The 13474-nt window shown below is 43.0% G+C and overlaps 1 protein-coding gene across 1 annotated transcript; it reads right to left on the reverse strand.

Annotated features, from left to right (window-relative positions):
• Positions 1-8566: 8566 nt before the first annotated feature.
• On the reverse strand, positions 8567-13178 carry LOC119697080 (cytochrome b-c1 complex subunit 7). The gene is made up of 4 exons (XM_038127187.1): positions 13092-13178; positions 11820-11891; positions 9946-10112; positions 8567-8806 (listed from the first exon to the last, which is right to left on the reverse strand). Exons 1-4 carry the CDS (start codon positions 13108-13110, stop codon positions 8729-8731), a joined length of 336 nt encoding a protein of 111 aa, XP_037983115.1. The 5' UTR covers positions 13111-13178; the 3' UTR covers positions 8567-8728.
• Positions 13179-13474: the final 296 nt, after the last annotated feature.

The following is a 13474-nucleotide window of genomic DNA, read 5'->3' on the forward strand; positions in this document are numbered from 1 at the left end:
CAAAAGCCACCATTGGTAGAATTAAAACAAATTTATGGCAAAAATTAAAACATTTATATTTTAACATCTCCAGACTTTATTAGGTGTTCTTTATACAGTCATCTGGTATGTTTAAAGGGTGAGCAATCATATAAAAGGAAATATGGTCATAACTGATTGAAGTAATAAAACCCTGAAACTAAATAACATCTCATAACTCATTACACAGCATATATTAGATTTCATTACATCAGTATATGACTTAGTAGTAAATTCTCCTGTTGGTCATAAACCTCTAAAGTGTTGTCATCCTGAAAAATGAAATTAAAAAAGGGAAGAAGACAATGCCAGGACATTCTGGTGGTGCTTGTACTGTTACAGCACAGCCCCACCTTGCGTCAGGGTGAGCTGGCCTTGACTGGTGATGCTGGAGATGGATGATGTGTTTTTCCCCACTGTTATCATTGTGTCCAGGACAATGCCACCCCTCCACCTGGGGCACTGGCATTGCCAGGCGTTCATTTTTGTGTAGCTGACCTAATGCTGAGTTTGTCACCCTTGTGTGCTGATGAAGCCACCTGCATCTCTGGCACTGGGCAGCTCTTGCAAGGGTGGTGGCTGAGCACACCCTCCCTGACTGCATGCCTGTCTGTACAGGGGTTCAGGAACCCCATGGAGCAGGTGGTGGTGAAGCAGCAATGTGCTGGTAAGAGAGGCCAGAGCCGTGGGCTGGGAGCCTGTGTTCCCTCTGCCGTGGCACTGGGCAGCGTTAGCTGCTGGTGCTGTTTGCTGCTGACCACCCCGGGCAGGCCATGTGGGGATGGTTGCTGCCCACCCAGCTTCCTCAGCCTCACCATGCTTCCACCTGCTCTTGCTCACAGCCTGAGGTACTGCTGCAAGCTGGCAAACATGGCTCTGTCACATGCCCTGGGCCGCAGGGAGCTGGGTGGACACCCCAGCTACTCACCACTTGGGCAGATGGCATGGCTGGAGCCCAGTGGGACTGTGATCTGGGGCTCTCAGAAGGGACCTTGGAGAGGCAGTTCACCAATTCATGTTACCCATGGAAACACCAGCATGGGGGATTTCCAAAATCCCCTCTTTTTCTAAGGCTGAAGCATCTCCCAGCTGATTTCCAAAGGCCATTCAGGATGCTGGTGCCTTCCCAAATCCTTCAAAGGGCTGAGCAGAGGGTCACTGATGACCTGAGCATGCTCCATGAGTCCAGTGACCTGCTGGGGTGTTTAAGGGAGGTAGCAGTCACACGCAGCGAGGAGAGGAGCAGGGCTTATTTCTGGCATGAGCTCACCACGCCCGCTGCTTGTTTGTGCTACAAACAACAAATGCTTCCGAGAAACTGCACAAAAATAAACCTTTCAGCTGGGGACAGGCTCTCCTGGCCTGTAGCTGGACAGGCACCCAGCTACAGCATCAGGGACCTGCTCCCCATCTTCTTGCAGCTCCCAGAGTCTTGAACTCATCTTGCACTGCAGCACAGCACCAACACTTCATCTGGAGCTCTAAACTCCAGCTGCTCTGGCCAGGTCTGAGCAGGGGACCAGCCCTGTGGCTGGGAAGGCTGATTTCCCCCCAGCGCCAGTAAAGTGGCAGTTTTTACCCAGGTTGCCTTTTTCCATTTGAGTGTAAGGGCTGGCATCTGTTGCCTCAGGATCAGATGGGCTTCTGCTAGTGAGGTGGGCAGCAGGTCCCTCTTTCTAGGCTAGGAGATTCTGCCAAAATGATTTCTGAGGAGATTTGCTGCAGCAAACCCCTTGCTGCAGGGCTCATCTCTATGCAGCATGCCATAGCTCAGGTCTAAGATAGGCTCTGAGACATGTCCACTCAGGCATAAGCAGAGACTGTTGTGGCTCTCAGTGTCAGCTGTGTACAGTGGATATCCCCCTCTACAATTCCCCAAAAAGCTTTTATGTTGTTTTATTTGAGAACCAACCTCCCCTCCTCCATCTGACAGTTTATAATTACCCAAAGCAACTGATCGGCAACTACACCATTTGCAACATCTGGGAGATCTTAAGGCAGATCCCAGTCCAAGCTGCAGTGATGTAATTGTTTTGCTGGGTGAAGGATGATAACTCTCCCCACTTAAGATTATACTCCTTCAAAATAATCCAATGGTTTTTTTGAGGCTCACTTATGTCAACACGTGCTTTATTGTGTCTTATGTGTTTTTAAAGTGCTGGGTGGAAGCAGCTGAAGGAGAAGTCCCCTTTCGAAGCATACCTCCTCTTGTTCTTTTTGAAGTAGCTTGTTGAATAAGGCTTTAATGGCTGTTTTGGACACATTCAGATGCACCACTGGGTTTGAGATACTTATGAAAAGCTAAGGATGGAAATTCATGAAAGCGATCCCCCAGAGCTCCAAAGGTGAAGGTGACTGCACCCCTCCTTTCCATGAGAAAGAGCAAGAATCTGTGACCAGATAAAAAACGTACTTCTGAAAGGAAATATGGTCTGTTACTTCTATTTTTCTCAAAAAAATTTTGGCATTGTTGCTATATAAAATATATCAATAAAGCATGTCCAGTTGCTGTCAGTGCAGCCCCATGTCCTGACTTTGCCCTGCCCTAGGTGCCTAAGTGCCCCTAGGCAGGGATGACTGCCTCCATGGAGCTCCGAAATGGTGATCTCACCCCTCCTCTGGTACCTTGGCTTTTGCAGTGTGCAGAGCAGAGCTGAGCCAAGCCTCACCTGGCAGCAGGATGCATCTTGCTTTTTAGTAGAGCCACCTCCACACTGTCACAACAGTGTGGGGAGCTCCAGCAGGCTGGCTGAGTGCCGAGCATTGCTGGGGGCCCACTTGCACATTAATGGAGTTTTCACCCACCTTCTTCAGGATGAGAGACTGCAGCCGAGAAACACGGAGAACTTGGAGAATTTTTGGTTAATTGAAGCAAACCAAACTGATCAAGCTGCTTTTATGACTATTTCATAATAGTATCTTTTTAAACTAATACTCCACTGGGGAACGCAACTTGCAGACAGAAAACCCTCTGAAGTGCCTTGAAGAGATCTGAGCTTTGGACTCTGAACTTTGCTGCTTATAAACAATCATTTCAATCTGCTAGGCTGCAGTGGGAGTATGAGGCTTCATAAAAAGGCTTAGGTGTTGGAATACTGAGTGCAGCAGTGCTTAACTCCACATCTCACTATGCAGCCGCCTCTTGCAATCCAGAAGATTTAGACACAAAGAACCAGATCCTTGCAGGCCAGTGGGGAACCACTTCAGGAAGGGCTGAGGAGAGCGCAGCCCAGCTGTGCTGAGTTACCTCCTTCTGATCGGGTTTCAGGCTCCAGGTCCTTTCCCAGCACAGGAACCAAAGCAGCAACAACAATTCCAGCACCTGCTTAGGTTTTGGAAGAGAAAGATCCAGTGCTCCTCTTTTGCAGCAGAGATGTGAGCATCCAAAATTCAGACCTACCCTGTAACTGTGAGGGCATCTTCTTGAAGATGTTCTGGTTTTCGTGAAAGAAACAGATGAGGTTGGGCTACAGGAGATGGATGCTGAGCCATGTCTGGGCACGCTGGAGGCAGGGCAAGGACAGCTTGGGTTCCACTCACAGTAAGGTTCAGTGGATGACCTTTAAATATTCTTTAGGGAAAACTTAAGCCTCAATGAGTGCCATGAACTTGGCATTCCCAAAGTTAGGACACAGAGGTGTCACTCTCTGCAGTGGCCTGAAAAATGCTCTTGCCTCTGTAAAACCACCTCATACCTCTCTCCACAGGCTCATACTCAGTGGTCCCATTTCCCAAAATGCATTGAGCCACATTTGCACATAAATGCATCAACTCCACCTCATCCTCAGCACGCACCTCCAAAGCAGGCAAAGGGGATTGAGGTCAACTTATATTCCTCATACTTCCTTCAGATCCCTGCACGTGATTCCCTAATCCTGGGTCTACCTCAACCCCTCACCCACCCTGTATTCCTCACTCAAGCCCTTGGCCTATCTCCCTGACCCAGTGCCAGGGCTCAGGTACCACAGGAGAGAGCAGGGCAGAAGTTGGTGGGCAGTGATTGCCTAGACAGACAAGTGCCTCTAGGCAGGTGGAGTCAGGCATTGCCCTTATTTTGAAGCACATGATAAACCAGCTTAGAAAAAAGCCCTAAGCAACTGATTTGAGTCCTCGTGTCTCCTGGTACAGTTTAGCAGATTTTTCATAGCAGAAGAGAGATAACCAAAAGGATTAATAATCCCACTTGCACTCCAGAAAATATGTAAATATTATGTAAAATATGTAAGCATTCACCAAGAAGGGAACTGTGAATACACACCTTTTGTGAAGAAAAAGTAATTGAGCTGACAGGCTACCAACATAACCTAGCATTAAATCACCAGTGAGCAGAAGGCATTGAGGGCTCCTTCTCCAGACATGTCTTAACACGTACCTTGCCAGGAAGGCAGAGGTGCAGATAGCTTTCTGGCACCTTGGGACAGCACACTTGCCTGTCACCTCATCCCATTAACACCAGCAGAGGTTCTGGCTGCCTCAGGAACTTCTTGACACTGAAGGAAGCTTACAGCTCCACACAGCCTGCAGGGGAGTTTGAGGAAAGTTTTGGGATCAGGCCCCATGTTATTTAGATGCTAACACACTGTTTTACAATGAAGTTTGTGGCCTACAATTTTTCAAGATGTTAGCCCTTTGGGCTGTAGATAGCCAAGAGAGGCTATGAGAAGTGAAGTCACTCTGGTGTCACCCTGGAGGGGTTGCCTCTGCCCGTTCTGCTGCCCAGGAACAGCCCTTGCCCCGGCCACAGTTTCAGTCCATGAAAACCGACTGCCAACACTGGAGAAGTCCTGAAGGTCATCTTTGACCTTTGCTATCTAGAGAAAATGCCTCAAGTCAGAATGTGTTTACCATACTAATGCTAAAACACTTCCATTAAAATGACAAGCACGATGTTTCATCAAAATTCTTATGGGATTTGTATCTGCTGTAGCTCTCATTCAGATGGAAGTTGGATGTAAAACAAGCATATGTTTCTTGTTACAGTGCTGAAAAAAATCCATTGTTTTGGGGTAGACCAATTCAAAATTTAAGGAAATCAGTCTGACATAGCAAACATGATCTTCAGCAATCAAAATGTATTCTTATATTTCATTATGTATTTAATAAAGAGAACTTCAAGTGAAGCACAGGTTTGCTCAAAAGTGATGAAGAATAATTTAAGCTAAAACTATCATCAAACTGCAGGACTAGCAATGTCAGCTCAGACTCTTAATTTTACACACATAATTCGGATGTGGTGAACTACAAAAATACCTCAGTAATTTATGGAATCCCTACAAAATTTATATCCAAAAAACTACATTAACAAAGGTGAAGGTTTCAAAATCAGGAACAAGGAGATGCAAGATTCGCTGTGGCATTGTACATGATGATATGACCTTAAATTGCAGGTTCACATTTTAGGCACTCTTCTCATTCAGAAATTCTTTACAATCGTCTTCAGTACATGACTCATCCTTGCTTTCTGCAAGTACCAGGTACAGGCCACAAATACATCATCTTCTATAGAAGTACTTTTGCACTTACCACCAGAGGAATGAGGATAGTGAGAATCCCTGTGAAATTTGCTCCTGCTACCACCACCTGTAGTAACCATTGTGTGTATGGATAAATACCAGCACTCGCACCTAATATTTTCAGAACCGATGAACTGAATCCAGACATAGATGTGATTACTCTGCACTTCTGCAGATGCAGCTCCAAGCACAAATATATTAAGCACTTAGCAAAATTCTTACGGAGCTTCTGTGAACCAAGTGTCTTGCTTAGTATTACAGAAGAACCTTGTGATAGAAGAATAAAGAAATCCCAGTTCTCCAAAGCAGAATGTCCTTTCCTTCCACATCAGACTATTTTCCTTTCCTTTTACCTTTTCTTTCCCCTTCCTTCTTCTTTTTTCTTTCCCTTTTCTTTTTCCTTTCCTTTTACCTTTTCTTTCCCCTTCCTTCTTCTTTTTTCTTTCCCTTTTCTTTTTCCTTTCCTTTTACCTTTTCTTTCCCCTTCCTTCTTCTTTTTTCTTTCCCTTTACTTTTTCCTTTCCTTTTACCTTTTCTTTCCCCTTCCTTCTTCTTTTTTCTTTCCCTTTTCTTTTTCCTTTCCTTTTACCTTTTCTTTCCCCTTCCTCCTCTAGCTAGCTGACCCCCTTTACTGTTACTAAGCTTTTCCTTAAAATGAGGCAACTTTGCAGATAGCAAGCTGATGGCTGCATAGGCCGGGATGATTCAGAGGGCAGGATCCCACAGAGAGATGGACAGGTGGGGTAGAGTATCAATACAGTGAAATTGCAGCTCTGAAACCCCATTTTTGCAAATGCATTCCTTCCCATCCAGATATTTTTAACTGCAAGCATTCAAAATTGGGAATCATGCTGACCCTCCAACTTGTCACCAGCACGATTCAAATGTTACATACAAGAAAACTCCCATTTCTTCAGGCTAAGATTAATGCTTGTCAACTCAGTGTGTACAGAGGGGAACACCAGAAGGTGAAATACGAAATGTCTCCCAAGCTACTCATTCATTAGACAGTAGCAGAAGCATACAAATCTCACACCACATATCTTAAAGAAGAGTTTGGTCTTTAACACAAAGCTGCTATAGCTAGCTCCTGGTTCTCAGGCAGTAGATGCCACTTTTACACAACCTCCTTCCTCCCTATTCCTCATCATTTTTAGGTACTCCTAAATGTTTCAAATACACACCCATCTCTGCCAAAAAATGGCAAATAACATTTTCCTTACCAATAGCCTTCCAAGATACAACTAGACAATAGTAAATTTTTCAAAATGCTTTGACAGAAGACTACTTCAGACATTATCGAAATTTAAAGTTGAAAATTATCAATTCAAATCAGCAGCATCTGAAAACTCATTTAAATAAAGCCTCAGTGAACAGCACAGCTCTTAACATAGCTTCCTTTTTTTCCTCTTTGCCTTGAGCTGCCCAAAAGATCACTTGGAAAGACGCTTTTATTAACTTCTACTACTCACCTCTGACTCTTTGAGATGTTACATTTGAGAGTAAAGGGGTCAGTGATTTCAGATGGTTTAGGCCAACTGTGGTGTGGCTGCTTCGCACTTCACTCAAAGGTCAGCCTATTTTTAAGGACCTTATGCCAACAAAGCCCTTTTGTACAAACCAAGTAATTGTTGAGAGGCTTTTTTTGTAATCAAAACCTGTGGTCAAATAAGCAGATAGAGTCATTCCACAGAATGCTAGCTTTTGTAGAAATTTGACCAGCTATGCTTTAAAAGTACTACTTTCACTATGTAATTAAGTCTTCTAATATAATTCTAAGAGATAATGAAATAGTTCTAATTTCATTAGAAAGCTATACCCTTAATAATTCCATAAAGAGAAGTGTGAAACTTCATGCCCTATTTGTCTCTTGGAAGAAAATCATCAAGTTCCTAAAAACACATCAAATTATGTATGGTTTGATCATTAGATTTTACTACAGGAGAAAAACAAAACCTCAAATTCTTAATATATTTTCCATGCAGACTTAAGAGGAATATTGGCAATGAAGGTATTTTTGCAGAATTTTGTTTTGCCACATGAGGCTGTCAAGTTTTGAGGGATCATTGTATCCATCCTACAGGTGTAAGGGACTTAAGCAAGCAGGTGAAGGTTAGTAGCAGAGTGATCAGCAAAGCTAAAAGCTTCTAATCCAGTATTTTATTTATTTGGTCATACCAATTCAAAACTGCAGATGTGGTTTGCTCCTTTTTCTTTTGGTAAACTGAGTGTTGTATTTGGCAGACAAGCATGCACAAGGAAAAGGGAAAAAAGCAAACCTTGAGGCCATCATGCAGGATTCTGTACTTTATCCAGAAGGTTACACAACAGGCTGTGAATTTCATGCCTTATACCAGTATCTGCCTCAAATTCACACTACCATTGCACTATGGAAGACTAAACTCCAGATTTTCAGCCAGTAAGGGTCAGTATTTTCTGGATATGAATCACTAAAAACTAAAGCATGCTTTAGGTGATGAAAAAACCCATGAGAGATTAACTATATTAAGTGCTATGCTGTTTAAAGCACATCAGAATACCACTTTTACTCTTTAAAAGTATAAAAAGTCTCAAAAAGCTAAAGTGAGACAGTCATTATGGTTTACATAAAAGTAGTTTTTAAAGCTTAACAATGTATATGGTATAAAAAGTTAGCGAAACATTTCCTATTTTATGATTAATGAATCATCTATATTTTCCATTTTTACAATATATATCTGCTTGGGTACACAGAATATTACATCCTGCTGTCTCACAACACCATTGTAACATCAACCACTGGTTCAGTACTGTTGTCTACAGTGACAACTGACGAATGAATACCAAATCTCTTTAACTTAAGAGAGCAACTAGCACCAACAGCCTTGAAAATTTCTTACCTAATTCTACTACTGCAGAAAACAGCTGTATGATGAAAAGAGCAAGAATCAAAAGCTGGAATGAAGACTGCATACCAATAAGCTAATGTGTAATGTATATGCTCACAGGAAAGATCCGAACATTAGCTTGTTAACATTGAGAAAGAACTCTTCCAAGATTTTTATAGTTTGACATGTTTATTTTAGTTGGATGAACAGACTCAATGAACAAGCTGAAACAGTATTCCTCAGCCCCACGATTGCCTCCCTATGGACTTTTACAACCAAATGTTTAAAATATCAGAAATATCTGGGTATTTGCATGAAGTAGTTCAATAGTTACTTCTTGTTCCATGCTTCCCTTTCTTGTCTTTCACGGATTACTTCTTTTAGGTATGGTTCAAGATAACGGTGATCCTGAAAAATAAGAGATATTTAATAAGTTTTATATTTAAACTTACAGCAAGGTCCAGAAACACCTCAAGTCATTCCTACAGATTGTTTCTTTCTCATTCCTTCGCAGGTTTGACTAAACACCAACCTATCAAGGAAAAAAAAAACAACGAACCAACCAAAAAATCCAGTCTTACTTACCCTGGAAAGGTAAACTTTGTATCTGCCAAGTCTGTGATGACAAGTTCTCAACTGCAGCAACCACTAATTCGTAATGCCTCATTAACATTAGCAGGCAAAGTGATGCTTACAGCTATGCCTTTAGAAGCTGTTCCTTTTGGCAGACACACAAATGTACACGATCCACTTTAATTAGTTCAAAGTCCAACAATAATACTCCAGATAATCTCTTTTTGAGCTTAACTTCTAAACAGCACTGTAAACTTGTATTTGATAGAACACCCTGACCATGTTTAACACTTACAAACCAAACTGCTGCTTGAGGAAATATGTGACCAATTATTCAATGTAGCAGTCACCTAAATATGACCTATGAGAGCAAAAGAAACAGCTTCTGCTTATTCAGAGATGCATTAATACCTTTATACTCTCCTACAGTCAAAAGCTTGATGATAAAATTCCTCTCTGCCAGGTAAACTTGAGAAAGCTGAGGTGGACACTGACGCAAAGTCTGTCAACTGATTCACTACCAAAAAATAAATTTTAGTTACATCTGATAAGGAAAGTTCAGTTGGTTTTTTTAAAGTACAAGGTAACACTTATTTTAATGTAAAATCTTTGGCTCAAGATTTTCTGCAAGATTTATTTCTTAATCAGAAAAGCAGGAGACCTTCTTTAAGAATTCCAAAGCTATTTACATTGTATTTCTTTATCTGACAGTTTAGAAGAAGTATTTTGTCTGAATACAAACAAAGTGCTGTGATTCTGAGCTACAGCTTAAGTTTCTGTCATCTTGAGAAGAATTTAGTAATTCATACAGAAAAACAGATTTTTAAACTGCAATCAAAAGTGTTTTCCAGAGGTATTCCATGAGCTATTGACTCACTCACTATAAAGAACAAGTGTCTCCCCGGAGAATGAAAATCCCAACCACCAGTCCTGGCAGTGCCATTTAAGAGCTGCACCTTGGAAACACGCCATACCTCTTCATACTTCACCCACTGGTCTTTGGGAAGGATCTGATGTTTCAAGCTCAAGTCCAGAGCTCGCTTTATGCGAAATACTCTCTCATTGTACAGATTTTCTGGAAGTCTCTTCAGTGCTTCTTTTACATCATCATCTTCATACAGTGTATCATCTCGCATTAGCCCTGTACCAAGAAGAATTTACAGGACCACGGAATAAATGCTCTTCAGTAAGATTTAGGATTGACACTTGCCCATGTACCATGGGCAAAACACTTCCAGCACAAAATTATGAAGAAAAGTCAAAACAATCCAGGAGAGCCACTAACTGCTCAGAGAGAACATGCAACCCTAAACACTGACTTTCACAGACTCCATTTATTTTTTCCACTCCTTTTCTTAAAGAGGAATAAGGAAAATGGGTATTTAATTTAATTCAATGTGTTTCATGAGAATATACATATACAGAACAAAAATTTCCTTGGATCTAAGGGGTGAACTTCTGTGCATCTAATTTTGTATTTTTGTTAAAGATGACTGTCCAGGTAAAGGGTTTTTGAGAGCTCTGAATCCATGAGTCTGTCAGCCACTGATGAGACTCCTTCAGTACTGAAGAATTTTTTTTCTAAACTGCCCTGTTCATAATGACCAGACCTCTGCTGACTATATTAAGCTATGGAAACCTATTGCTCTATCTTGGTGTGTGAGCTCCAAATTAGAAGTTAAATCAGGGAGAAACACCCAGTCTTCTCAAAACTAAGCACACCCACACCTTCTGTGGAACGAAGGATTCTCGAAACTCAACCAACCTCTCTGTAAGGTTCAGTATTAACAAAATAGGACAAAATATTACTTCTGTGGCATTCCAAGATGATTACTACAACACACCAACTGACTTATGGTTAAAGGTTTTCATCTCATGTGACTGATTTGGCAGTAGTGTCTCAACAAAACAAAAATTTATTTTGAGTCACGTTTTCTCAAATTCAATTTTGTAATTTATTCCAAAGGCACAGGGAGCACTGCTGCTAGTTTAATCACTAATATTAAATTTGGTGCTTCTCTAATTTTTTACTTGCATTTCCAGATAAGCAGCAGAAGTAAGAATTTCAGCAGACAGGCATTATCAAGAGGAATTAAGCACTGCATCTTTGGAGGAAGGATCTAAGCTACTTGTTAACAGTTTTCCTGTAATTTTTTTTAACTTCCCCAGGGCAGGTATGTTAACTTCCTTTAAGAGATTTGCTTGCATTTGGTGAGCAATAAATTGCAGCATCTGAATATTGAGATTCTTGTCATACAAGAACTGTTCTGCCATCTAAATGGCTGAAACAAACTCGGTAACAACTCTGAATAAACCAAAGACAATACCATTAAGGGACCCGCTTCTCCTTAAGGAAGCCCTGTTTTGACACCTATTCCACCAGGCCAGGGTGATGCCAGCTGAAGTTATGGTGACACAAAGGGCAGAATAACTATAATCTTTTTTGCACTTTCATACTTTGCATAAGTACTGCAGATAGGCTGACTACTATCAGTGGGAACCTCTCCAGCTTCAAGGGCAGTCTTTGGGTTAGAAGACACTGGCCAGGGAAAGTGACTCGGTGGGGAAATGTAAATAACTGAGTTTTCAGGACTGCTCTGTGAAAGTTCTTTCAGCAACCCCAGCTTAGCCTGTTATAAGTTAATTCACTGGAACATGAGCAAGCACAGAAATAATGGAAATAACAGAAATAACTGAAGCTATTGCTAACTTTTTTTGCCACAGTAGCAGCAGCTAGTTTTGATCAAAAGGACTTATGCCAACCTGCATGTACATATGCCAGCTATGAACCATAACTAGTTTGAGAACTGTTACAGTCGCAGTTTTTAAAACTCAGTGGAACACTTACCGTATTTGTTGAACCCAGCTGCATTGTAATACCACTTGCAAATCTTGTCTAACAGGCGACCACCTCCTGCAACTGAACATGACGATCATCAGTTGCACAGCAAGGTAAAATTCAACATTTACACATTCCTGTGGCAGTACACAAATATTTGCTGGCCTCCAACACATGCAGTAATGTAACACTGCATCAAGTCTGAATTTGACCATACACGACTTGGCCCTTCTCAGCATCACATAACTGACACTGAACTCATTACATACAAGAGATTAACCCATTTCACTGAATCTGAACATTGGGCTGCTTCAAGATTTGGAAAAATGCTACCAATTCCTCATCAAAGACAGCAACAAAATTCTCAGACTCTGTAACACTCACATGAGCCAAACCCATAGAGTCTACATAAAGCAAAACCATCAGGCTTTTCCAGTAATTTATCTAGGTTCTTTGGCTTTCACTATGTGACTTCAAGCCCAGCATATTATTATACTGTTAACCTTCTGCTCTCCTCTCCAGATACTTGAATGTTATTCCTTTTTCAAGGAGCTGCCAAAGTCAACCATGAAATCCACACTAAAACCTCAAATAAACCCCAACCAAACAAAAAAAATATTAATCAGACAAAAAAAGAGAACTTCACACCACATATATCACGCTTAGCTTCCTTTAAATGTGTTTTGGGATGGCAAAGGTGCTTTTACACAAAATTAAATACCTCAACAAGGGGTCTAGAAGGCCACGAACGGCACGACACGGACAGTGCAGCGCGGGCAAGCTGTTTTACGGGACTTTTAAGTCATCTGTCTTACCAGGCATCCCCAAAACATCCCAAAAAAGCTCATTAGAGCACTACCTCAGCAGGTTACTTAGTTATTCATTCGTCCTTTAGGGCCAGACGAGGAATAACCTTAGACCGACTGCGCGCCGAGTCGGTATCCGCGCAGGACAGCAATCCCCGAGGGCCCTCACGAGCAGCCCAAGGCTTCCTCTGGTGCTCCCGGGCACTGTGTACGCCCAGAAGGCTCAGCTGTCGGGGCCAGGCTCCCTCCGCTGCCACGGGAAAGCCGGCGAGGAGACTCGCCCGGCAACTGTGCAACCGGCACTCGCTGTCCCTGTCAAGGGCATACGGTGCACACCGGCTCCCCGGCTCCCCCTCTCCCCGTCACGGCCCGCCTCGGTGCCAAGCGCGGGCCGAGGTGAGCCCAGCACCGCAAACGGGAAGGGGTCGGGGAGAGACCCGGCCCCGCCGCCCCCTCAGCGCCCCCGCAGCCTCACCAGGCGCCCTCGCCGCCATCTTGACCTCGGCGCAGCGCGCGGCCTCCTGGGTAAGGCGCGGGGCGGGGCGGGCCCGCCAATGCCCGCCCGGCGGCCGCGCCTGCGCACTGCCGGGGGCGCAGAAACGGCGACAGAGGAAAACAATAGAAAATAAAAATTACCTTTGTAAAGCACGCTAAGCAAAGCAACCATGGGTCACGCCAAGGAGCAGAAACCTGCCTCTGCTCAGGTATCGCAGCCGCCAGGGGAGCGGAGAGCACAGAGCGCTGCATCTGCCCACGCCTGCCTTCGGGAAGGGAGCACTGCGATTTGTAACAAAATGTGGACGTGGGGGGAGCCCAGAAAGAGGTAGTAGGTAACGCAGTGGGCAATTTCAGCCAGAA

Source organism: Motacilla alba, chromosome 2 (assembly GCF_015832195.1).
Source record: "Motacilla alba alba isolate MOTALB_02 chromosome 2, Motacilla_alba_V1.0_pri, whole genome shotgun sequence".
NCBI classification, from domain to species: Eukaryota; Metazoa; Chordata; class Aves; order Passeriformes; family Motacillidae; genus Motacilla; species Motacilla alba.

What these genes read in the sequence shown, in the direction of transcription:
- LOC119697080 (XM_038127187.1), bottom strand. An exon ending in AGCTGGGTTCAACAAATACG is followed by an intron (nt 10,113 to 11,819) that starts GTAAGTGTTCCA and finishes TTCTTGGTACAG; the next exon opens with GGCTAATGCGAGATGATACA. An exon ending in AGTGGGTGAAGTATGAAGAG is followed by an intron (nt 8,807 to 9,945) that starts GTATGGCGTGTT and finishes CTTATTTTTCAG; the next exon opens with GATCACCGTTATCTTGAACC.